The following is a 24,685-nucleotide window of genomic DNA, read 5'->3' on the forward strand; positions in this document are numbered from 1 at the left end:
TAGGTTAATCCTCAACCTGTGGTGCTGGCATCCCATATGGGCGCCAGGTTCTAGTCCCGGCTGCCCCTCTTCCAGGCCAGCTCTCTGCTATGGCCCGGGAGTGCAGTAGAGGATGGCCCAAGTGCTTGGGCCCTGCACCCGCATGGGAGACCAGGAGGAGGCTCCTGGCTTTGGATCAGGGCAGTTCTGGCCTTTGTGGCCATTTGGGGAGTGAACCAACAGAAGGAAGATCTCTGTCTCTCTCGTTGTCTGTAACTCTACCCCTCAAATAAATAAATAAATAAAATCTTAAAAAAAAAGATTTATTTATTTGAAGGGCAGAGTTAGAGAGAGACAGAGAGACAGGGAGATCAGCCATCTGCTGGTTCACTCCCCAAATGGCCATGGCAGCCAGGTCTGGGCCAGGCCAGAGCCAGGAGCCAGGAGCTTCTTCCAGGTCTCCTACATGGGTGCAGGGGCCCAAGCACTCGGCCCATCTTCTGCTGCTTTCCCAGGAGCATCAGCAGGGAGCTGGATTGGAAGAGGAGCAGCTGGGACTCGAACCATTCCCATTGGGATGACAACATTGCAGGCAGTGACTTAACCTGCTATGCCACAGCGTTGGCCCCCTAAGCCCTGACCTTGGTGATGAGGTTGGGCAGCCCTCAGTCCCCAGCCCAGGTAACTGCTCAGGTCATGTGGGAGGTACAGTGGCGAGGCCCCAGGCCCCCAATAACAGAGTCTCAGGCCCAGGCCCAGGCCCGAGAACCCAACCTTGACCATCTTACCTTTGAAGTCAAACCACCACTTGAGGGAGGGCTTTTGGGACGGGAAGAAGAACAAGATGGTGACAATGGCCACACCGGTGACAGCATCCGAAAGAAACCTACAATGAGAAGGCCCCAAACCATGTGACCCTGGGCATCTCAGCAGACCGTGTGCAGGCAGATTCACAGATGCGGACTGGGGACCCGGATTAGGCCCACTGTGCCGGGGGCGCTGCTGGAGGCCGGGCCACTGCACTCTGTCCTTGCTGCTCTAGGCAGGAGCGCAGCACCCAGGGGTGCGAGCCTGTGACCCCAGATCCCCAGGGCATTTAGGGGGCTGCTAGAGCCACGCACAGGCTAATCTTCCCCATCCAGCCCCTAGGAGGAGGGGCTGCACCAGCGAGGGGAGAACGGAAGGTCACAGAATCTGGGGGCCAATGCCACCCCATACGGCACCCTAACCTGAGCTTTGTGGGACCCCTGACTGTCAGCTTGTGCTTGAATTCCTCCTGGGGTGGACAGCTTACTACCCGGACGTGCAGCCACTCCTGCCACCCCACCTCTCAGCCTGACCGGCACCTTCCACACACCCACAGCGTGGCCCTCAAGGGAGCTTTGTGGACAAGACGCTCTGGGGCAAGCGCCTTCCATCTCAGGTCAGGAATCGAGGTCAGAGCAGAAACGAGTTGCTGAAGGCCCGACCGTGGCCTGGGAGGAGACGGCCTTGAACCCAGAGTTCAATGAAGCTCAGAGCCCAGTGCTGACGGAGGCTCTTGCAGCTCACACGTTTGGAGAAAAGACCAGGAAGGACAGGTAAAACCCTCAGGGAAAAGGGCGACCAAGCCGGAGCGGCGCTGGGCTCACGGCACCTGTCGCCGGGTTTCAGAACTCCCTGTGGACATCCTTGGTCCGGCTACTCTGCTTCTAGGAGTGCGCCCTCAGGAAATCAGCCAGTAAGGGTTAAAAAAAAAAGGCGGGGGGGGTGGGGTGGGGGGGACTTGTTCTGGGGACAGGGTTCATTGAATTCTGTCCCATTCATATCATGAAGCACCCTGTGTCTGCCTTAAAAAAAGTAAAGATAAAAGATAACATTAGTCTTTCTGGCCTGACTTAGAACTACACCTAGACACCTCGTAAGTTCTTTAACAGGCAAGTTTTATTTGCACTGTGGGACAATTCCTCATTGGGCAATTCCAATAAGGAACTGGTTAAGTACTGTGGGGCGCCCATTCTACAGAACACAATGCAGGGTTTGAAAGGAATGGAACCAGAAATAGCAAGTTGTCTATGATCATAGCAGTGTATTTTATTTTTTTAAATTTTTTTATTTATTTGACAGGTAGAGTTATAGACAGTGAGAGAGAGAGAGACAGAGAGAAAGGTCTTCCTTCCGTTGGTTCACTCCCCAAATGGCCACCAGGCTCCATAGCCAGGAGCCAGGTGCTTCTCCTGGTCTCCCATGCGGGTGCGGGGCCCAAGCACTTGGGCCATCCTCCACTGCCCTCCCGGGCCACAGCAGAGAGCTGGACTGGAAGAGGAGCAACCGGGACTAGAACTGGCATCCATATGGGATGCTGGCGCTGCAGGCAGAGGATTAGGCAAGTGAGCCACGGCATCGGCCCCATAGCAGTGTATTTTCCAATCTTTTGTTACATGTTAAAAACTTGGTGTTTTGATGTGATGCTTTCTAGCTGATACATGTGCATTTTATTGAGGTATAATTAAAAGGCCTACAACAGAGCCAGGACTGGGCCAGACAGAAGCCAGGAGCCCGGAGGAGCTCCATCACAGTCTCCCATGTGGGTCATGGGGATCCAAGCACTTGAGCCATCATTGGCTGCCTCCCAGGATGCACTGACAGGATGCTGGATGCGAACAGAGGAGCTGGGACTGGAACCAGCACTCCCGTTTGGGGTGTGGGTGTCCCAAGTGATGGCTTGACCCACTGTACCACATCGCCTGCCCATCTTCACTTCTTCAAATGTGGCAACCAAGACATTCCTAGATACACACGTGGCCCACGTCGTGTTTCTGTTGGGTGGTGCGCAGGGAGATCTGGGATCTGCCCAAATCCAGCAGACACATCCCCCATCCAATCTTGCTCCAGCCACAACAGCAGAATTTGACGTAGTTGCCCACCCACTCGTTCTCAATACCGCCCCACGCCCCAGCAGCCAAGGGCTGGAGCCAAGTCTTCTGCAGGTCCCCGTCCCCCCGAGTCTCACCCGGGGGTGAAGAAGCTGGCCCAGCCTGGGATGAACTTCGGGTCCCGGGAGAACAGCAGGATGGCAAACATGCAGAACAGCGTGAACACGGCCTGCTCGGCAAACCTGTGGCACGGACGCAGGTGAGCAGGTGAGCGGACGCGGCCTGGGCAGGGCTCAGGCAGGTGCTCCTGGGCGTGACGGGGCCCAGGCCCCGCCTCCAGGAAACTGAACCAGGTCAGTGGGTCAGTGCCCAGGGAGCCTCCGGCGTGAGGGTGGGGGTGCGTGAGGGAGTGACTCACAGCCTGGGACCCCTCCTCCCCCAGGGCCCTTCCTGGGCACCAAGCCGTCCCCTTCCCCAGACCATATCATAACTCCCAGGGCTTTCTCAGGGGCCTGTGGAAAACTGGGAGAAAGAAAGCAAGAAACAGAGAGAGAGATGGAGAAGCAGAAACAAAGGGAAATGACCGACAATAGGAAGGCAGGGAGACAGGCACAGTCACACGGAGGGAGCCACATACACACACGGGGACAGACAGACGTGCTGCGAGGGGCAGACAGGGACAGCAGGTGGCAGAGGTGGGGCACTCAGGTGGTGGAGGGGACCCTGCCCATCTCACATTGAGGAGGGGGCCCACAGAGGGTCAGCATCTTGCCCAAGGCCACAGAGGATGTTATGGCAGAGCCAGAACTTGAACCCAGGCCTGCCGAAGCCTGGGGACCGTGTGTCAAAGGAGCTCCTGGCAGCCACTGGCGATGGCGGCAGAGACCCCGGGAACCAGGAGGGAAAGGCTGCCGCGGGTGGGGAGCTGGTGGCAGGTCTCCGCCTCGGGCACACACCTCCAGGGGCTTTAGGCTCTTCAGAGCGACCACCCCAGCACCAAGGCAGGAAACAGGCCGATTGCGTCAGCCCCCACCCAGGCCCCCACTGTCTCCAGGCCCTTGGGCCACTGGCCTTGAAATTCCCCAGGGAATGAACCCCCGTGGGGGCCAGGCCAGCAGGTAGCTCTCTCCCTACCCCCAGGACCCCCACACACTTGATCGGCCCCAGGTTCTGGAATTCTTCTCGAATCACAGCCCGAGCCTTATCTTCTGCGTCAGCTCTTATGTCAGATTTCTTCTTCCTCCAGCTCCTGAAAGAGAACAGGGAGGGTGGGGTGGCCGCTGCAGGTGGGACCAGCTTCTCACCGCCTGGCCGAGCCTGTCATCCCTGGTCTGGGCGGCCCAGCGGACCGAGGGCCAGTCCCCTGCCTGGCTCCTTTCTCGCTTCATTCTCCCCTCTACAGCCTGGTGGGTCTCTTACGATGGAAATGGGATCCGTCACAGACCCCTGCCCCATCCTGCACACAAAATTTCATTCAAAATCTATTGAAGACCTACACGTGGGAGCTAAGGCACAAAACTCTTAGAAGAAAAATAGGGGAAAACGGGGTCCTGGGATGGCGACCGCTGTCCCATCTGACAGCGAAAGCACAGGCAACTCGAGGCAGGTGAATTGGACTCTGAGAAAACTTTAAAGTGCTGGGTGTCGACAAATGGTGCTAGGACAGTGGGTGGCCACCTGGACCAGGGGCTGAGGTCGCATCCATACCTCACCTGAGGATGAAATCCAAATATACAGAAGCACTAGAAGACAATACGTGGTCTGTAAACTAACTCCTATAGTAGGACAATCTTTCAGAACCGTAAAGGAAATTTCAGAAGCCAGATGAGAAAAAATGATAACTTCACCTACAGAAACTTTTTTTAAAAAAGAATTCTGCCAGAGGCCGGCACCGCAGGCGCCCCTGGGTGTTGTGGGATGGCTCATTGGCATCCCCTGGTCGCTGCTCGCTAGACACCGATATAGCACTTCCTCAGCTGGGACAAACAAAATGGCTCCAACCGTTGTCAGATGTGTGGAGGGTGGAGCAGAATCATCCCCAGTAGAAAGCCACTGTCTTCCCCGGCCTCATCAAGCCCCTCACCCAGTCACGGAACCTCCTCTCAGTTCCAGAACGCCCCCTGCTGCCTCTGGCCCCAGGGCCTTGGCCTTGAGACCCTGCGGCTCTGTCTCCCTGGAGTGCCCGTCCTCACTCCCCTCTCCCTCTTCCCCGTGCTGAGCTGACTCAACTCATGCATGACCCAGTTCAAAAGTCAGTTCCCCCAGAAGGTGCTCCTGACTCCCCAGACACACTGCCCCCTGCACTCTCCTCTTCCTGTCCAGCATCACGTGGCTGGTGATTCCTGGGTGTCAGCTGCTCACGGTCAGCCCCCCCTCCCACCCTCACATCCCCAGAGGAGCCCACGTGTAAGGACATGCACACAGCAGGTGCCTGTGGATACGGCAGAGTGAAGATGGGCTCATGGGGCTGGCCTGAGACCACCTGTCGCCCAGCAGAAACACCTCTCCCTAGGCCTCCCTCTGCCGGCATCGTCTCCTCCACAGCTTCCTTTGTGGCCACAAGTGCGGAACAGGTAGACGAGACAAAGGCCTGCTATTTCAGCCCGAGTCCCGAAGCTTCACCTGCCTGCCCTCATTCGGCCTTTAGTCTGGCCAAGCTGAAATCTGTCCTCCAAGATCACACGGGGGCTGGCACTCACCTGCATCCCCTCTCAGAGGACCTGGGTTCGATTCCCAGTTCCAGCTCCTGACTCCAGCTTCCTGCTAATGCAGAGCCTGGGAGGCCACAGGTGATGGCTCAAGCAGTGGGTCCCTGCTGCCCACATGGGAGACCTGGATTGAGTTCCGGGCTCCTGGCTTTGACCTGGCCTAGCCCTGGCCAGTGCAGGCATTTGGGGAGCAAACTAGTAGATGGAAGAGCCTCTCTCTCTCTGTCTCTCTCTCTCTCTTTCCACCTGTCTGGCTCTATACTTCTCAAATTATTCAGGAAATTGTTAAGGCTCATCTGGGACTCTCAGAGAGATGTTAGCGCCCCCCCCCCCCGAGATTTCCTGGTCATGAGGGTTGGCTACCATCTGGTCCTCAGGCCACCCTGATCACCTGCTGGCTGGGGCCCTGGGAAACCGGAAACGTGGTGCTGCCCTGACCGCTAGGCCTGAGTGGCTGCCATAAAGACCAACGCTACTCCTAAGGATGAGTGTCCGGGACATTGACTGAGGGCCAGGGCGTGGCGGGCAGGCCACACCCTCCCCAGAGGTACACACAGGAGAACAGCACGTGAAAGGGTGACCAGCATCCCCCGAGCTCCCAGGAGGAGAGTCTGACTGAGGGAGGCCACTCCCCAGTGAGTGAGGATGCCTGGGAGCCGGCACCAGGGAGACCGACTCTGAAGTTCATGGTTTTCTGCTCCCTCCCCCCGCTCCCACCTCCCAAGAAGAAACCGGTGGTACCTCAAGCTCATCCCCCCGTACAGGAAGGAGATCCAGAGCCAGCCCAGCAGCAGGAACAGCACCACAAGAGGAAAGGCGAAAATGAACCAGGAGCCGAAATTCACCACGTCGCACTGTGGGAAGAAACTGGAGCGGGGGAGGCCAGGTCAGCCGCGTCCATCTAGGGATGGGGTCATCAGCAGGGGCACCAGCAGCATGAATCAAAGGGGAGCCAGAGTCTGGCAACAGTTGTAACCTGTGCTCTCTCCCCTGGGGGATGCCAGCCGCTGAGCTGGGGGTGTGTGACAGCGGCTGTGATGCTCCACAGCGCCCCCTGGGGGCAACACAGGCCCCGGAGAGAAGCAGGCCAGGTTGGGTGATGGTGAATGGACCAGGGGTCAGCTGCCACTGACTCCCCACTGGTCACCACTCATGAGCGCAGGCCCAGTAAGCCCAGGTCTGAGTTTCCACTTGCAATTATGGAATTCTTAAGCGTTGACAATGCACTGAAATGTTTTGCGTGCATGTGGGAGCCCAACAAGGTACGTGTTCAAGCTGCAGCCCCTGCGTTTGGCTCGGTGAAGCCTCGTAGGCACGGGAAGCTGTGGGCGAGCAGCAGGCATGGCCGCGGGGTCGCTCTTTGCCACACAGAGTTTGATTTCGGTTTTGTTAAGACACCGGCAAGCCTCAGAGGACGACGAGCGACAAGGCTCAATGCTGGCGCGGGTGCGGGCAAACGGGCAGACCCCGGCGCTGGCCCGTCAGAGCGATCTCGCGCAGGAGGATTTGGTGAACACGCGTGGAGCACTAGGGATACACACACCCTTCTACCCAGACCTCCCACCAGGGGAAATACACCTTCACAAAACCTCAGCTGGAATCCGGTCGGGAATGCGTGTGCTGGACTGCGGGGAGGGGGAGGGGGGGGCAGTTACCAACTGATGTCTAAGAAAGCGTGGGCAAGCCACGCACAGACCATTCCGAAGAAGTAACTAAAGCAAACGTAGTAGCAGTTATTGCGTCAGAAGCACGCAAACGAGCGAAAGCATTCATAAACTGTCTCGTGAGATTCTGAGGTGTTTCACTGCCTTCTTTGTCCTTGCTACAGTGCAGAAGTGTGCCTCTGTACTAGACAAAGAGCAAATTAGAATAACTGGTTTGTTTGTTTGTTTGTTTGTTTGTTTTGACAGGCAGAGTGGATAGTGAGAGAGAGAGACAGAGAGAAAGGTGTTCCTTTTTGCCATTGGTTCACCCTCCAATGGCCGCTGCGGCCGGCGCACCGTGCTGATCCGAAGCCAGGAGCCAGGTGCTTCTCCTGGTCTCCCATGCGGGTGCAGGGCCCAAGCACTTGGGCCATCCTCCACTGCCTTCCCGGGCCATAGCAGAGAGCTGGCCTGGAAGAGGGGCAACCGGGATAGAATCCGGCGCCCCAACCGGGACTAGAACCCGGTGTGCCGGCGCCGCAAGGCGGAGGATTAGCCTGTTAAGCCACAGCGCCGGCTAATAACTGTTTTTAAAATATTACAATATCAGATATGTGGTCAGTGACACTCCTCACAACAGAGAAATAATAATCTTCAAATGGAAATAATTGAGTATGCCCCCGACTTACCCAACAGAGGAGAGTCTATAGTCATTAAAAATTATGTTTCCTGAAACACGTCAGTGACAAAGTCGGACTATAAAACTCTAAGCAGTATGATGACAACAGGTGAAATATTTACGTGTTTGCTGTATGGACATAGAAAAGACCAGAAGGAGCCCAGAAGAACATTAGCAGTGGAACTGAAGGCATTTTCTCCCTATATTTTCCGAGTGTCCCGAATTTCTCCCCATCATTTTATGATCGGAGTAAACTCGATTTGGAATTGATCTCCCACAAACGTTCTTTGGCATCTATGGTGCGCCCTCCCCATCAGCCTGGAGATTCCCGAAGGGCAGGGCGCTTGCTGGGTGCTGTGCCTCCCGTGTCCCCAGGGAGATGCCTGGGGCTCGTGCCCCAGGTGCTGAGTGAGTGAGGGGAGGAGGAAAGCTGAGGGGCCCTGGGGGCGGCGGGGACCCCGGCGGGGACCCTGGCTTTACCTCTTGAGCTGGCCGAGCAGGATGAGGTTGGGGGCGGTGCCCGTGAGGGTGGTGGTGCCGCCGATGCTGGCCGAGTAGGGGATGCAAATGAGGAAGCCCTTCCAGATGTTTCTGCGGTACTCCTCCTCCCTCTTGGAGTCGGCCGGCAGCTCGGGGGGAGCCTCTGCCTCCTCGGGCCGCTCTTTGCTTGAAACAAACCCAGAGAGAAGCCACTGAGACACGGTCTGAGCTCCTGGCCTGGCCCCACGGAGAAGCAGGCAAGCACGGGGCGGGGGAGGTGGCGGATGGGGGGGTTCTGGAAGGCAGTTTGGCAGAGCCACCCGCGACCCTAAACGGTGCCATCCTTCAGCTCCGATATTCTGCCGAGGTGAATCCCAGGGAGATCAGCAGACAGTGCCCCGGGGCGGGCGCGGGGGAGGCCTCCCTGGCGTCAAACAGGATCTGAACGGAAAACAGTCGAGACACCCACCGAAAGCAGATGGGCTCAGTAAGGCCTCGCTGGGTGGGACGTCAATGAAGCCTGAAAACAATGGTTTGGGGGCAGGCACTTGGCACGGTGATGAAGCCATGGCTTGGGATGCCTGCAGCGCAGCGTGGCTCCACAGTAGCTCGTGCAGGCCCTGGGAGGCAGCAGTGACGACTCCGAAGGCTGAGTCCCTGCCACCCACACCGGAGGCCCAGACTGAGTTCCTGGCTCCTAACTCTCAGATCTGACTGTTGCAGGCACTGGGGAGTGAACCAGTGGAAGGGAGATGGATCTCTCTCTCTCTCTCTCTCTGCCTTTCAAAGTAATAAATAACATTTAAAATTTTTTTCTCTTTTTTTTTTTTTGACAGGCAGAGTGGACAGTGAGAGAGAGAGAGACAGAGAGAAAGGTCTTCCTTTGCCGTTGGTTTGGTTCACCCTCCAATGGCCGCCGCGGCTACCGCCGCACCGCGCTGATCCGATGGCAGGAGCCAGGTGCTTCTCCTGGTCTCCCAAGCGGGTGCAGGGCCCAAGCACTTGGGCCATCCTCCACTGCACTCCTGGGCCACAGCAGAGAGCTGGCCTGGAAGAGGGACAACCGGGACAGAATCCAGCACCCCGACCGGGACTAGAACCCGGGGTGCCAGCGCAGCTAGGTGGAGCATTAGCCTGTTGAGCCACGGTGCTGGCCCATTTTTTAATTTTTTAAAAAGATTCATTTATTTATTTGAAAGGCAGAGTTACAGAGAGGCAGAGGCAGAGAGAGGGAGAGAGAGTCTTCCATCCACTAGTTCACTCCCCAGATGGCCGCCACGGCCGGAGCTGTGCCCATCCAAAGCCAAGAGTCTCTTTCTGGGTCTCCCACGTGGGTGCAGGGGCCATCTTCTACTGCTTTCCCAGGCCATAGCAGAGAGCTGGATCGGAAGTGGAGCAGCTGGGACTTGAACCAGCGCCCATATGGGATGTCGGCCCTGCAGGCAGCGGCTTTACCCGCTATACCACAGCACTGGCCCGATAAATAATATTTTTAAATGATAATTTAGATAGGTGGCTATTAAGATGAGAGATGTCCCTCATACAAAGCGGAGTGAGCACGCAGGTAACTATTCAGCCTTTTGCTGTTGGAAGTTCACCCAGGTCACGCCCTTCTCATGTGGACGATTTCATGGACACACGGGCGGTACGAAAGTCTCCCGCCACCTGCACCAAGTCATTTGGTGCCCCTCTCTGGGATGCAATTACTGATTTCCCCCCCTCTTTTCCTCCTTATTTGTATGTTCTGGGCTGTTTTCCTCGTACGGTAATAGGGTTTGGGAAAGGGTGCAGGTTGCTCACTGTATAATTAAAAGGTGACACTGTCATGAACAGCTACATTGAAAAGACCAGCAGCACACCTCCGCAGGTGGAACAGGTTACAACACAACACACGTGGCGCTACCAATTGCTTATTTTCAAAAATGCATTTGTGACTTCTGGGAGACATGGAGAAACAGTCGAGAATGGTTTTCCCTTCACTGCTCTAATCTCTCTGGACGTGAGAGGCTGGGAACATCCTGTTTGCTTAAGGGCACTTTTTGATGGTGCTACGAAAAAGGCAAGTAAAACTAGAGTAGCCCTCTGTGATGTCGTGAGTCTCTCAGTTAGCTTGACTGCCCCATCACTTCACAGGGCACACGGGTCTCAAACACCCTGTGAACACCTTCAAATATATCCAATGTTTTCTCATCAACCTCAGTAAATCTGGAAACGAAATTAGAAATTTCAAAAAGAATGGCTCCTATGCACCAAGACCATATTTTAATTTTTAGAGAACTTATTTATTTATTTTGAAAGTCAGAGTTACAGAGAGAGAATCTTCCATCCACTGGTTCACTCCCCAGATGGCTGCAATGGCCGGCACTGGGAGCCAGGAGCCTCATCCAGGTCCCCCACGTGAGTGGCAGGGGCCCAGATACTTGCACCATCTTCTGCTGCTTTCCCAGGCCACTATCTGGGAGAGCTGGATTGGAAATGGAACAGCAGAGACTTGAAATGGCACCTATATGGGATGCTGGTGTTGCAGGCGGCAGCTTTACCTGCTATGCCACAATGCCAGCCCCTAACTTATGTTTTAAATAAAAAAAAAAAAATTTTTTTTCTTGAAGAATGAGAGGTCACTCAAACAGCCCCTGGCCTGAATTACAGCATAAAGGACTTGTTCCCCAGAGGGCACGGGGACACATTCTGGGGTCCGAGGACTTGGTTTCCAGCATGACTGGAAGTCAAAGTCTAGAATCCAGTGGCACAGTCTGACTTCTCCAGGGTGAGAGACCCCAGCGGGGACTGTGGCCTCCCTCTGACCTGGGGACTGCAACCAGCCTGAGCCCCAGATGGAGGACCAGAGAGGAGACAGGGCCCGTGTCTGTTCAGTGTAACCCCTTCTTCGTTCAGGCGGAGAAATCAGGGCCCAGAGAGGGGGAGGGGTTTGCATCCAAGGAATGTGGACTCCCAGAGGGTGGGGCCTGGGTCTTTCCAGCAGACCCAGCATCCGCTCTGCACAGCGAGGGTGTGGGACACACGCCCAGGCGGCACACATGCTCGGGGCTGGGCCAGGCACAGAGCCCACGTCTCAGTCGGGCTTGCAGCCCCTGCACAGTTCCAAGAAGGAGCACAGTCCGTGGAAGAGAACAGACCTGAGATCACGCCTCTCCTCTGCAGACACCCCCAGCTGCTCTCGTCTCATCCAGAGTCGAAACTCCAGGGCCAGGGTTGCAGCGCAGCCGGGTAAAGCCGCTGCTGCAATGCCGGCATCCCACCTGAGCGCCGGTTCGAGTCCCGGCTGCTTTGCTTCCAATCCAGCTCCCTGCTAATGGCCTGGAAAGGCAGCAGTGGATGGCCCAAATGCTTGGGCCTCTGCCACCCACATGGGAGACCAGGACAGAGTTCCTGGCTCTTGGCTTTTTCGGCCTGGCCCAGCTCTGGACATGGTAGGTAATTGAGGAGTGAACCAGTGGATAGAAGAGCTAGCTCTCTTTTTGTCTGCCTCTCCCTGTCTCTATCACTGTGCCTTTCAAATAATAAACAAATAAAAAATTTAAAACATTTATTTATTTATTTGAAAGGCAGAGATACAGGGAGGAAAGGAGGGGAGGAGGGAGAGAGAGAGAGAGAGAGAGAGAGAGAGGGAGGGAGGGAGGGAGAGAAAGGAGAGAGAGAGAGGGAGGGAGGGAGAGAAAGGAGAGAGAGAGAGAAAGGAGAGAGGGAGGGAGAGAAAGGAGAGAGAGAGAGAGCGAGCATTCTTCCATCTACTGGTTTAGTCCCCAAATGGCCACAATGGCCACAGCTGGGCCAGGCCAAAGCCAGGAGCCTGGAACTCCATCTGGGTCTCCCACGTAGGTGCAGGGGCCCAAGCACTTGGCCCAACTTCCACTGCTTTCCCAGGCCATACACAGAGAGATGGATCAGAAGTGGAGTGGCCAGGACTTGAACCAGTGCCCACATGGGATTCCAGCACCACAGGCAGGCTCTTAACCCTCTGTGCCACAGCACTGGCCCCTAAATAAATATTTTTTAAAAAACAAAGTTTGCGCCCATGTTGTGGAGTAGCGGGTAAAGTCGTTGCCTGTGATGCCAGCATCCCATATGGACTCTGGTTCGAGTCCCGGCTGCTCCACTTCTGACCCAGCTCCTTGGGCTGGGAAAAGCAGCAGAAGATGACCCAAGTACTTGGACCCCTGCACCCATGTGGGAGACCTGGATGAAGCTCCTGGTTCCTGGCTTTGGCCTGGCCCAGCCCCAGCCATTGTGGCCATAGAGGGCATAAACCAGCGGATGGAAGATCTGCTTTCTCTGTCTATCCTTCTCTCTCTGTAACTCTTTCAAAATAAATGAATAAATCTTAAAAAAGATAAAAACAATCACCACCAAATGGCAATAACATCGCCTTAACACCTTGGGCCTGGGCAAATTGCTGCATCAATACTGTCAGGGAAGATTCCAAAACAACCCCATCCGCTGGGCTCCCAGACCGTGTCCGGCTGCTGAGTGAGGACCAACAGAGGCTCAGAGTGGCCAGGGGCTCACCCAAGTCACACAGGAAGTGGCAAAGCCACCGTCCCAAGTCAGGTGTGTGTGACTCCCAACTCCACACCCTTGACTTTACTACCCTGATGTGGAGGATACGCACGGCTGAGTGTGCTGTACGTGGACCACATTCTGTGCCACGCGGATGGGAAGGGCCACTACGCCTGCACAGGACACACGGGGCCCTCACCCGCCCCTCCTGCTCAGTGACCATGTGGCCCACACTCTCCTGCTCTCCACGGCCCCTCCCTTCAGGAGGGGAGTACCCAGAGCCTTAAGCTCCCCAGCTCCTAGGGGCTGAGCGTGCGCGCCTCCCCTTCTCACAGCTGCCATTTTAGAAGGAGGCCATCCAAGTTCACACCGAAGCCACAGGCAAGCACGGTGGAGGCGGGCACTGGGCTGCTCGGGAGGACCTGGGGATGGGAGGGGACAGCTGGCAGCACTGGATTCTCGTGTCCAGCACGGGTTCCCCTGGGAGTGTCCCTGGGAACTTACTCTTCTGTGCTGGCGAGAAATTGCATCTCTGTGGGCACGGTGTGCAGGCCATTCCTCCGCGCCGCAGCTAGGAGGCAAACACGGGGTCTTTAGTGCAGCGTCGCGAGTGGGACAGCAGCGTTCTCATTCTCATGTCGTCCACCAAGTACGCGTCTCCTCGCTGCCCAGGAGCCCACGCTGTTCACCGAGGAAGAGGAAGAGGAAGGGGGAGGGGAGAAAGAAGAAAGGAGGGAGAGAGAGAGGGAGGGGACAGGCGGGGAGGGGAGGGAAAGGAAGAGGGAAGGGGGCAAGAAGGCAGGCAGGCCCTCACCATGGCACCCTGCTGTCCCAGCACCCATCTCTGCACCAGAGGGCAGGGCGTTAGCCACGGCAGCTCGACAGGCCATAAGTCAGCCTGGGCTTGCCTGAGCAGCCATCACCAAAGGGTGACTTGGGAAAGGCCAGCTACGGATGGTAACGGGTCAGCAATGGGTAGGTGACCCCAATCACCCACCGCCCACCCAAACGCTATTTATCAAGCACCTACTATGTGCTGTGAACTATGAGCTCAGGGTACTAAGTGCACAACGTAGAACAAGGGCCCCTCTCCCACGGAGGTTATATTCTAGAAAACAAGAACATTTCAGGCAGCAACGGATGTTACAGAGGAAACAAAATGGGGTGAAGTGAGGAAAGAGAGGGCCAAGCTGCAGGGGAGCAGGTGGGCTGATGTGTTTTGGGGAACACGATGGCGGCTGCCCAGGCTGGGGCGGGGGTCACAGAGACGCTGAGCAAGCGTGGGAGGTGGTTATGTTTCAGGTCCTCTTCTGAGATAAGAGCCCGGTACTGCGCTCTCGGCCCACGAACCTGGCCGGCATCCGCCCATGAACCTGGCCGGCATCCGCCCATGAACCTGGCCGGCATCCACCCATCAGTAAACCTTTCCGGGACACTTCCAATGTGCCTGGCACTGAGTGCTAGGACACAGCCCCATGTCCTGGGAGCTCCCTGTCTGGTGGAGGGGACAGGGCGCGGTAGCTGGGGTCTACCAGGAGAGGGGTGACGTGGAGAACCAGAAAGCAGGGAGGGCACGGGCATTCTGGGGCGAGACACTCTTCAGCAAAGTCCCCCATTGAACAGGCATCCAAATAAGGCAAAGGGGAGACCAGGCAGGTACCTGGGGCCGTGAAGAACAGGTGCAAGGGCCCTGAGGTGGGTGTGTGCCTGGTGCTAGGGACGCAGAAGGCCAGCAGGGCTGGAGGGAGGAAGAGAGTGAGAGGAGGTATGTGACAGAGATGGTGATGGGGTGGGGGTGGCAGGAAGGGGAGTGGACCGCACAGGGGTCTGGGGGAGTGGATTGCGCAGGGGTCTCCAGGCTCACAGTGAGGACTTGGGTTTCTCCTTTGAGCCAGTCGGAGTCAGGCAGTGTTTCTGCCGGAGAGGGTCAGGTGACGACCTGACTTCCGATTTGGAGTTGCCACTCTGCTTCCCAGGGGCCTCTGATAATGCTTTGGGGATAAGAGAAATGGGATGAACTCGAAGTCCCTGCAGCCGGAACCACTTCCAAGGGCCGGGGCCGGCTGTGTGGCTGCTCGGTGGCCTGTGTGCCCATTACAGCTCCATCATGTACTCGGGGCCCTTGGGTCAATGGCTTCCAACAGAGGCTGGTGCTGTCCCCGGGCAGCAAGGAGCAATGTCCAGAGACAATGTCCCTGGTTGTTACCAAGAGGGAAGCTGGCGCTGCTGCTGGCACCTGCTGGTTAGAGACCAGGATGCTGGTTATAGACCAGGACACCCTACACCTGACAAAGAGCCATCCCATCCAAAGTGCCAACAGGGCTCCAGCCAAGGGGTTGGGCGTAGAGGCCCCGTTCTTTAAATCATAACATGGAAGGAATGACTCTCCTTGGGAAGAATTCACTTGGGAATGGAAGAGTTAACTTAGGCAGGGAGCAGCAGACTCCCTGTGTAAGAGCCGGAGAGCAGAGTTGAGGCTTTGGGAGCCCAAGGGTCTCCGTTGCATCCACACAGCTCTGCCATTGTGCACAAAAGCCACCGAGTGTGGCCGCACCGTTATCTTTGGACGCTGGCATCTGACTTTGATGTGGCACAAAAGAGTTCTTTTGATCTATTTACAAATATTGACAATGTATCCTTAGCTCACACAGGGCACCAGAGCGGAGAGCTGGGTGACCAGGTGGCTCTGGTGCACCAACCCCCAACGCAAAGATCTTCACAGGGGGCCCAGCAGGAGCAGGGGGTCGGGAAGCCTGGTGACCCTCACGGAGAGCTCAAAGGTGGCTCCTGACACTGTGGCTGGTGTGACGCACACGGCCAGGCTGGGTGGCTCTCCTGGTGGGCCTCCACCATCCATCAGGACACCCACCCGGGGGGGGTCACTCTGTGGCTGTGGGAAAACCGGACAAGGCAAGGCCACCTCACAGGCTCGGCCAAGTGCAAGGTCACTCTGCCACCAAACACCGAGCGGCCCTTGCTTGCTGACGGGGTGACCGCTGCCTCTGGGCCCAGCCCCAGAACGGCCTCAGGTGGCCGACGGCAGTAAACCTGGACGTGGCGTGGCTTCCTCAGGCCCTCCCCCAGATGACCATGTGCGAGCGCGTGTCTGCTCATGGGTTCTCTGCCACCCCCTCTGACTGGGGCATCAGGGGAGTCTCTGGGGTCTGCTCCTGGACCTCGGCCGGAGGGCCCGGTCCCCCTAAAGGACCTCTATCAGGATAAAGAACGCCGTGAGTTTCTCTCTCTACCAGGGTTCCCCTTCACTGTGACGGTCGGGCCGTGTCCTCAGCAGGCGGCCCCCAGCCTAGGCCCCTTCCCTGCCAACCCCCACTTCGCCCTGCCCAAGGCTGCTCCTTCCCTGTGCGTATTAGGAGAGAACAGGACTCCAGGGCCACTGGCGATCCCTTACAGTGCCTCAGTTTCCCCTGTTGACCCCCAGTGGGGGTCTGAAGGGTGCGTGTCAGGTCAGCTTCCCCAGGCTGTGGGGATGAAGGTGGTGGGAGGCACAGGGCCAAGCGCAGGGCAGTGAACCGGGCAGTGGGGGATGTTAACCGGACGCTGACGGGGGTAGGAGCAAAGTCACTCCGCAGGGGACGGCCAGGCAGGAGAGCTCCGACCCAGTGCCCCTAGCCCCCGCCGTGGCCAGCGCACTCTGTACCCGCCCTGCCAGGGCCCTGCCCACGGCCCCACACAGCATCAGGCCCTGGAGTGCCCGGGGCCCCGCTGAGGGTCTGTTTCCTGGTTCTGCCATGCGTGAGGGCCCCTGTATCTGAAACGTCCTGCAGCCGACTCTGAGGCACAGGCCGAAGTCACAGCTGGGGCTCAAGTCCCCAGTGCTGCCCAGGTGGGGGGTGGGGGCTGGGGGGCATGTGCGTCCACGTTTTCCCAGGTCCCTCCTGGGCCTTTCTCACTCCCCTGCAGGACCTCCCACTCAGGGCCGGCGTCTGAGCCGAGCCAAGAGCCCGGCAACAAGGCTGCTGTGCTGTGGCCCCAGAGGACCATGAGGGCCTCGCTCCTCTCCGTGCACATCAGTCACGGGAGAGGATGTCAGAGCAGGCACGATGTGGCTCTCGCGATGACAGAGAGAAGGCAGATGACATTGGAAAACAAGAAAATAGGAAAACCGCGGGGTAAGCGCTTGTAGCCATTCCCCCAGGGTCCACTCGGTGGCCCAGGAGGCCCCGTGCAGACACACCATGGGCCACAGTCTCCCACGGGACTGTCCTGAGCCCCCAAATCCCTGGTCGGCTGGGAGCTGGGTGCTTACAGAGGGGCGTCCGCGAGTGCTGAGAGAGAGGGCAGCACGGGAGGGCCAGGCAAGGTTCGCTGCCCTCCTCTTTGCATCTAGGGAAACTGAGGCCCAGAATGGTGCATCATGGTTGGGATCCAGGGGACTTCGGGTCAGTGGCAGAGCAGGGCTCATACCTGGGGTGGGTTTGGCACACGGAAGGCCCTCATGTCAGATTCAGCACAGAGAGCCGCAGGGAGGGTCCCAAGCGGCCAAGTCAGGCAGGCTAACACCTGTGACTTCATTCCGTGCCCACAGCCACCCTGGGAGTGAGGCCTATTATCCCCAATTTGTGTCTGAGCACAGTGAGGCTTCTCTCGTCTGTGCATTAATTCCACACGTTTATTGAACAACTACTACATGCTGAGCGTGCCTTAAGGAAACACCAGAGCAATGTGCTGGGAGCCTCTGTCCTACTGCACGGGTGGGGAAGGACCCTCAGGAGGCGGGCGGCAGCACCAGGATGAAGAGCAGGGGGGCAGTGGGCAACGCTTAAGCCAACCTAAGAGGCTGCCTGGTGGGCGAGGGCATCTTGGCCATCCCATCAGGAAAGACATGGGTGGCACCCTGGCCACCTTTGGGCAGCGAAAAGGAGAGGAAAGAACACAGACTCCAAGGCGAGGTGAGCCCCTTTCTGGCTGAGGGGCCTCGGGCAAATCACCACCACCTGCCTCAGTTTCCTTTCCTGTAAATGCAGCGGTAGCCACGCCTGTCTGCAGGGCTGTTGTTGGGGGGATGCTGCACAGGCCACACCCACAGGGCAGGTAAGGGAACTGGACAGAGCAGAGGCCCTCTGGGGTCCTGTCCAATGTGCCCACTCTGCCCCGGCTCCCATCTGTCCAGGCCCCATGGCATGATGCTCACAAGCACGGATTCTGGACGACGCAGTTCACGCCGCGTGTTAGTCTGGGCAAATCATCTGCCTCTCTGAGCCTCTGTCTCTTCTGTCTGTCAAATAGGGATCGCCACCTCGGTGCAGATAAGGAGGGTGCACGAGTGGAGGTGCGTGACAAAGTGAGCCCCGAGGCTGGCATACGGTGGTCCCCCGGAAATGAAGGCTCATGTGACCATTGCTGCCCTGGCTGCCACAGACGTCCTTGGAGACCCTGAAGCCCCTGGGAGCCTCCTCGGCCCTTTCCCGGCCCATAAACACGACTTCCACGCCGGCCGCCTGGGCAGAGCACAGGAACTAGGGGAAAGGGGACGGCCCTCCTTGTACTGGAATCAGTCCTGCTTTAGGAGGCTGATCATTAACCAGTCCCTGCTCTCTGATCCTCAGCCCCTGGAAGCAGGTGTCTGCCCCAGCCTCCCGGGCTCCCCGGCCCCCTGCCACCCCACAGCACGGAGGAGAAAGAGTGGATTCAGCCACACCACCGCCCCTCGGGCAAACCCCCTCCCCTTTCCTGGGTCTCACGTTTCTCATCTCTACAAGGGACTTGGTTTTCAAGCATTTGCTTGGCCATTTTGAAAACAACAGACAGTGAGCGTGTGGGCTCTGAAGTCAGCCTGCCCGAATGGAAGACACTAACTGCCAATCTCCACACCTCAAAGTGAGTCAAGGCCAGCTCCATCTCATTCAGGACCTTCAGGAGAGTCCTGGCGTAAAGTAAGTGCTCCACAAGCAGCTCTCCCTGTAACTTAGAATCCCAGTGCACTACACAGATACAGCGTGGTTGATACAGGGATAGGACAGAGTCCCAGCTGCTTGCTTGGAGCCCCAAGACTTGGAGGAAACAGTTCAAAAGCCAATGTGGCTGACGCCATAGAGCAGGTGGGTACCCAATGGTACATGAGCTGTGTCCGGCCCACTGCTTGGTTTCGGAGAGCCTGCCAACTCAGAGTGGTCTTGCATTTGCGCATGGTTGAAAAGATCGATAGGAGAATACTACTCACGGGTTGTGATGTGAAAGTCACGTGCAATTTCAATTTCAGCACCCATCATAAAGTGCTACTGGCACACGGTCCCACCCATCAGCACCCTGCTGCTGTCTCCCAGGGCGGGGCCGAGGGATTGCAACAGTGAGGCTGCAAGCCTGAAACAGTGACAGTGACAGCCCCTGCTACAGAGCATCCCCCCTTCTACGTGGAGGACTCTGCCCCGGCCCAGACCCTGGCTCTGCTGTGTTATCAACAGTGAGATCCTGGACGCACAATTTCCCTTCTCCAAGCTGCATCTGTGGGTGCTGAAAATCACTTCTAGCTTTCAGGGCTGTGTGGAAACAAACTAAGCAGGACCCCCACGTGCATGATGGGAAAATCCGCATGCTGCTTGCAGTGAGTGGGGCTGACTTAGATGGCAGGGAACCAACACTTATGGCTGCTTGTTTGTTTGTTTTTTATTTTAAAGTCAGAGTTACACAGAGAGAGAAGGAGATGCAGAGAGAGACAGAGAGAGAGAGGTCATCCATCAGCTAGCTTACTTCCTAATCGGCTGCAATGGCCGGAGCTGCACTGATCCAAAGTCAGGTCCCTGACTCGGGTGCAGGGGCCCAAGCACTTGGGCCATCCTCTACTGCTTTCCCAGGCCACAGCAGAGAGCTGGATCGGAAGAGGAGCAGCCGGGACTGGAGCCGGCGCTCAAATGGGATGCCGGCGCTGCAGGCAGCGGCATCACCTGCTACGCCACAGCGCCGGCCCCAACACTTACGTTTTAATGGATGCATGTTTATTTGGATGCAGATTTTAAAAACATGACTAGCTCACAAAATCCGCCGTTTTGTGGGTAATGCATGGTTGTTCGTTGGTGGCACACGATGCAGAACTCCTGGATCTACCTTCTGTCTCTCAAGATGCGGCTTCAGCTTTGGGTCCGAGGTGGCTTCCTTGGCTCCTGCCCTCACCCTGCACTCCACCCAATAGGAAGTGCGGAAGCCAGCTTTGCCCACACTGTTTCCACTCCAATCCCATTGGTCAAACATAGTCACCTGACCACGGCCAACTGCAAGGAAAGCTGGGAAAGCTGCCCTTCCCTCTGCACAGCCACATAGGCAGATGCGGGGCTCGATCACTAAAAGACTTTTGCTAAGGCTAAACTAGCAATGCATGCCCATATATGTACTGATCTAAAGCTACCTTTTAAGACACACTAACACAAACCCAAAGTAAGCCATTTTGCAGCAGATGTGATATGGCAGCCTCTTTGCAACCATGAGGAGGCCAAAGAAATCCTGGAGCTGCCCGGAGTCCTACCACTGTGCTCTGAATTGGTCCTGGGACTGCCTTCCTCTGGCTTGGTAACATCTGGGGAAAATAAGCCCCTTTCCTTGAAACCCTTTGTGGCCAAGCACTTGCTGCTGGCAGCTGAAGAAGGCCTCCCTGACACAGCTGGGATCACAGGCTCCAGAGTCAGGCCCAGCCGTTCGCCGGCTGCATGCTGTCCCGAAGCCCCTGCCCCTCTCTGCGCCCTCACAGAGTCATCTAAGAGCCAGCAGCTACCTGCGTGATGTTTTGCTAAGAACTTGACCCAGAGGGCTGGGGTCCACAGCATGCTGTCACCGCGGTTTCTGCCCCAGGCCCTTTGTCTGTTTGTTTTAGTCCCACGGAGCCCCCATTTCCTACTCCCACTCCTCCTGGAGCAGCCATTCTGACATGTTTCCTGCGTAGCTTTTTGTTTGTTTATGTTCTTGCAAAATGGTTTGCTGTTTGGAAATTTGGATCTAGGATTGTTCGAGTCTCATATAAAATGGCATGGCAGGCTCGGCGTTGTGGTCTAGCCAGTAAAGCTGCCACCTGCGGTGCTGGCATCCAGTATGGACACCGGTTCGTGTCCCGGCTGCTCCACTTCTGATTCAGCTCCCTGCTAATGCGCCTGGGAAGGCAGTGGAGGATGGCCAAGTGCTTGGGCCCTTGTACCCACGTGGGAGACTGGGATGGAGCTCCTGGCTCCTGGCTTTGGCCCGACACAATGCTGGCTGTTGTAGCCATTTGGGGAGTGAACTAGCAGATGGAAGTGTGCTCGCTCGCTCGCTCGCTCTGACTGCCTCTCCCTCTCTCTCTGTAATTCTGTCTTTTAAATAAAGAAGATCTGTTTTTAAAATAGCATATAAGCCGTACACATCCTCCTGTACATGTCAATTGTCTCTCTTACTTACAGTGCCTAATTCAGTGGAAATGCCACGTAAACAGTCGTCACACTATCGGTCAGGAAATCACGACAAAGAAAAGAAGCCTGCGTGTGTTCAGTGCAGACCCAGTTGCTTCCAGGTGTTTCCCGCCCACAGCTGGTTGACTCCGTGAATACAAAGCCCATGGGTGTGAGAGCCACTGTATTCAGTTCCCTGAGTACTGCGCTGTCCAGCTCGCTCTGGACCTCACCCCAGCCCTGCTGGACGGAGCCCATCTGTAGAACCACGTGGGTCACTGACTCTCTTAAGAACAGCGTGGTGCTCCATGGCGTGCCTCCAGCCCACCTACCTACACTGTGCCAGTCGGGGAGGCCCCATGGCCCCGGCCCCTGCGCTGCTGAGACTTGCTGTGACCGCCGCCCGTGGGCCTGTCTGAGGAAGCCTCTGGCATCCGCACTGGGAGCAGCACTGGGTCCTGGAGTTTGTGTGGACCGGATTCCTGCCGGGTTCCCTTCAGAAGGGCAGACCCGGTGCCAGTGTGTGAGTTCCCATGGCCCCATTCCTCCAAGACTTCTTTCGCCAGTCTCAGTGTTTCAACTGGTATCTCTCTGGGGATTAGGGATCTTACGCATCTTTTCAAATGCTTGGAATAGCCCCTACCTCGCAGGGCTGCTGTGAGAGTTAAAAGCCACACTTGTAAACTGGTTGACTCCTGGCTTGCACATAAGTGCTCAATCAAGGCAGACTGCTAAAAGCCAAGGTAACATGATTTGACTGTTACTATTAAAATACCTGGCACATAGTAGGTGCTCAACAGGTGCCATCCCCTTGGCCGTCCCCAGCATCCTTGGCCTTCCCCACCCGATCCCCCACAGCAGCTGAGCCGGTCCCAGCCCCCCCAGCCTCCCCCAACCCCCCCCCGCCACCACGCACCTGTGTTCTCGTCACTCTCCCGGCCGGGGTCCTTCTGAGCCTCCCTGTCGCCAAAGAGGCTCTTGAGGATGGCGTTGGCGATTGGCAGCATCATGGCGGTGGAGGCCGTGTTGCTCAGCCACATGGACAGGAACGAGGTGGTCACCATCATCCCCAGGATGAGCCTGAGGAACAGGGGCGTCCCGGGTGGGTGCAGAGCCCTGAGCCCCGCAGGGCCTCTGGACACAGCTCACCATGCCCGAGGAGCCCACCCCGCTGTCTCCCAGACAGGAAGCTGAGACCCAGAGCAGCTGGAGGGGGGACTGGCCACCCAGGCTTATTGTAGATCTGAGCAAAGCTGGGCTTGGTGTGTGTTAGGGAACCAACTGCAAGTGCTCCCCGGCTCTGAGGACGGCCCGAGCCGCCATTGTCTCTCCCTGGTCTTAAACCCTCGATGGTACCAATTTCAGAAAGTTGTCGGGGCATTAAGACTCTGCCATCTCTCTCACCCTGACACCGCCAGCCCCCTCTCCTGTGGCCGCCCGGCTCCCACCAGCTCCCGCCCCCTCTCTGCCAAACGGCTCAGTGCTCAGAAAGCTGGGTGTCCTGAGGCCCACTACTCGTCCTTGGCACCTGCTGTGTTAACGCGGCAGTGCGCGAGGGTATGCGTGTCATTTGGGGAACCGCATTTGCAGGGGTGGGGCTTGTTGAAAACCCTATGTGCTGTATTTTGCGTATTTACAGACGTGATTCTAGGAAGGCCCTCAAGACTCAACAAACTGCCAAAGGGGTTCATGGAACCAAAAAAAAAAACGAGAGAGTAAAACAATTTTAGTTGCCCTCCCCGCTCCACCTCCATCACCTGGGCAGGTAAATCACAAACCAGGGCGATACGGCCGGCATCTACTGCTCAGGTCTATGTGAGTCACCTGCCTTCACTTATCCCCCATAACAATGCTTGGAAACCGGTGCAATGACACTGTCAGTTCACAGGCCGAGAGAGGCTCACGTCGGTCTCCAGGACGGGTATCCGAGACTCAGCGCCGGGCCGGCGGCCTCATACTGCTAACACGGCCCCCTCTAAGCTTAGGGGACTTGAGCCCCTGACTGTAGCCTGGGGGCAGCTGGGGATTGTCAGCATTTCAACTCTCCTCTAGGGGGTTCCTGTGCACCTGGGAGAGCACTTGCCCACAGGTGGGCCTACTAGGCGCGCTGGGGCTGGCACACAGCTGCTGCTTACGAAAGGGCAGAAGACTGGATAAATGGCAGGTGGCAGGAAGTGGCTGAAGCAGGATGAGCGGGTTTGGGCGGCGAGGGGCGGCCCCCCAGCTCCGCCCCCCAGCGCAGCCCCGCTCCCTGGCCTTACCTGGCCGGCTGGACCCCAACGAGCATCAGGATCTTGAGGGCGATTCTGCGGTGCAGGTTCCACTCCTCGATGGCCGTGGCCATGATCAGACCGCTGAGGAAGAGGAAGTTGGTGTCGAGGAAGTACTGGGGGCAGACCTTGTGGGAGGGCAAGATGCCCATGAAGGGGAAGAGGACGATGGGCAGCAGCGCTGTCACCGACAGGGGCAGGGCCTCCGTGCACCAGTACACGGCCATGAGCAGGATGACAAACAGGCAGCGGCCTTCCTGCAGGGAGACGCACACTCAGAGCGTCCGGGGAGCTCGGCCGCGGAGGGAGGGAGGCGGAGCCCTGCGCCGCGCCCACCACGGCCTCTGCTCGGGCCGCAGGCGAGCCCGCAGGTGCCCGAGGCTCAGGCCTGCAGCAGGTGCCTTCACCCTCCTGAGCCTCATTTTGTTCACTGTGGAATGGAGGAGCTATTCCCGTCCCCCTCCTAGGACGCTGGGAAATGAAGTGACTACAAGAAGAAATACTCCATTGTCTTAGAAGTAAGGCCTGAGACAAGGATGAGAATGGAAGATTCTAGAAAGTTCCAGAAGGCTAGTGGGGGAGAGAACGAGCAGGAAGCCAAGACAGAGTGTGTTTAGGGGCAACGGGAGCTCAGTCCTGGTGGGAAGCCCTAGGAGAGAGTAGAACTCGCCTCACGGCTGCCCCACCAGGGCGGTGAGGGAGCTGGGAGGTCTGTCGGCCTCCCAGGCCATCAGCTCCTGGGAACATGAACTCTGAGCACTCTGGCCTCCCGACGTGCAGGCCGAGCACAGACGCGCAGCCAGAGGAACACCCCCGCAGAGCACGTGAGATCCTATAGGCAGGCACGGCGTGTGCGGGGACGGTGAGCACGGACGGGCACGTGGAGGGAGCATCGGCAGCAACCGCCACATCCCCACGCGTCACCGGCACAAGAGCGCACACGGTGCACACCTGCGTGGTTGCGTCAGCTGCCGCCGGCTCCCCGACTGCCGAGCGGATTTCTGGGCTGTGACTGCACAGCCAGCAGCCTGTGTGTGCCCCTGCTGGTGGATGTTTGGACACGGTGGTCACCAGCGTTGCCATAGCTCTGCTTTGGGGGTGACCGTGTGGGTCCTTTTGTGCAATGGGTCCATTCCATCTGTTCCAATAAATGGGGTGGGGTGGACGTGTCATTAAAATCTGGC

At 57.3% G+C, this 24,685-nt stretch overlaps 1 protein-coding gene across 3 annotated transcripts in view; it reads right to left on the minus strand.

Annotated features, from left to right (window-relative positions):
* The window catches only part of SLC13A3 (solute carrier family 13 member 3), a 52,593-nt gene that overhangs the window by 11,969 nt on the left and 15,939 nt on the right, over nucleotides 1-24,685 (minus strand). For 2 of the 3 annotated variants that reach the window (XM_062202388.1, XM_062202386.1), the window contains exons 2-9: nucleotides 23,493-23,758; nucleotides 22,148-22,311; nucleotides 13,367-13,433; nucleotides 8,345-8,530; nucleotides 6,284-6,409; nucleotides 3,988-4,083; nucleotides 2,972-3,076; nucleotides 768-865 (exon numbers count right to left, since the gene is read on the minus strand). In XM_062202388.1, the coding sequence (XP_062058372.1) occupies nucleotides 768-865; nucleotides 2,972-3,076; nucleotides 3,988-4,083; nucleotides 6,284-6,409; nucleotides 8,345-8,530; nucleotides 13,367-13,433; nucleotides 22,148-22,311; nucleotides 23,493-23,758 (1,108 nt within the window). The remainder of the gene's footprint in view (nucleotides 1-767; nucleotides 866-2,971; nucleotides 3,077-3,987; nucleotides 4,084-6,283; nucleotides 6,410-8,344; nucleotides 8,531-13,366; nucleotides 13,434-22,147; nucleotides 22,312-23,492; nucleotides 23,759-24,685) is intronic. The other variant, XM_062202389.1, reaches the window with a different exon arrangement.

The sequence above is a fragment of the Lepus europaeus genome, chromosome 10 (genome assembly GCF_033115175.1).
Source record: "Lepus europaeus isolate LE1 chromosome 10, mLepTim1.pri, whole genome shotgun sequence".
NCBI classification, from domain to species: domain Eukaryota; kingdom Metazoa; phylum Chordata; class Mammalia; order Lagomorpha; family Leporidae; genus Lepus; species Lepus europaeus.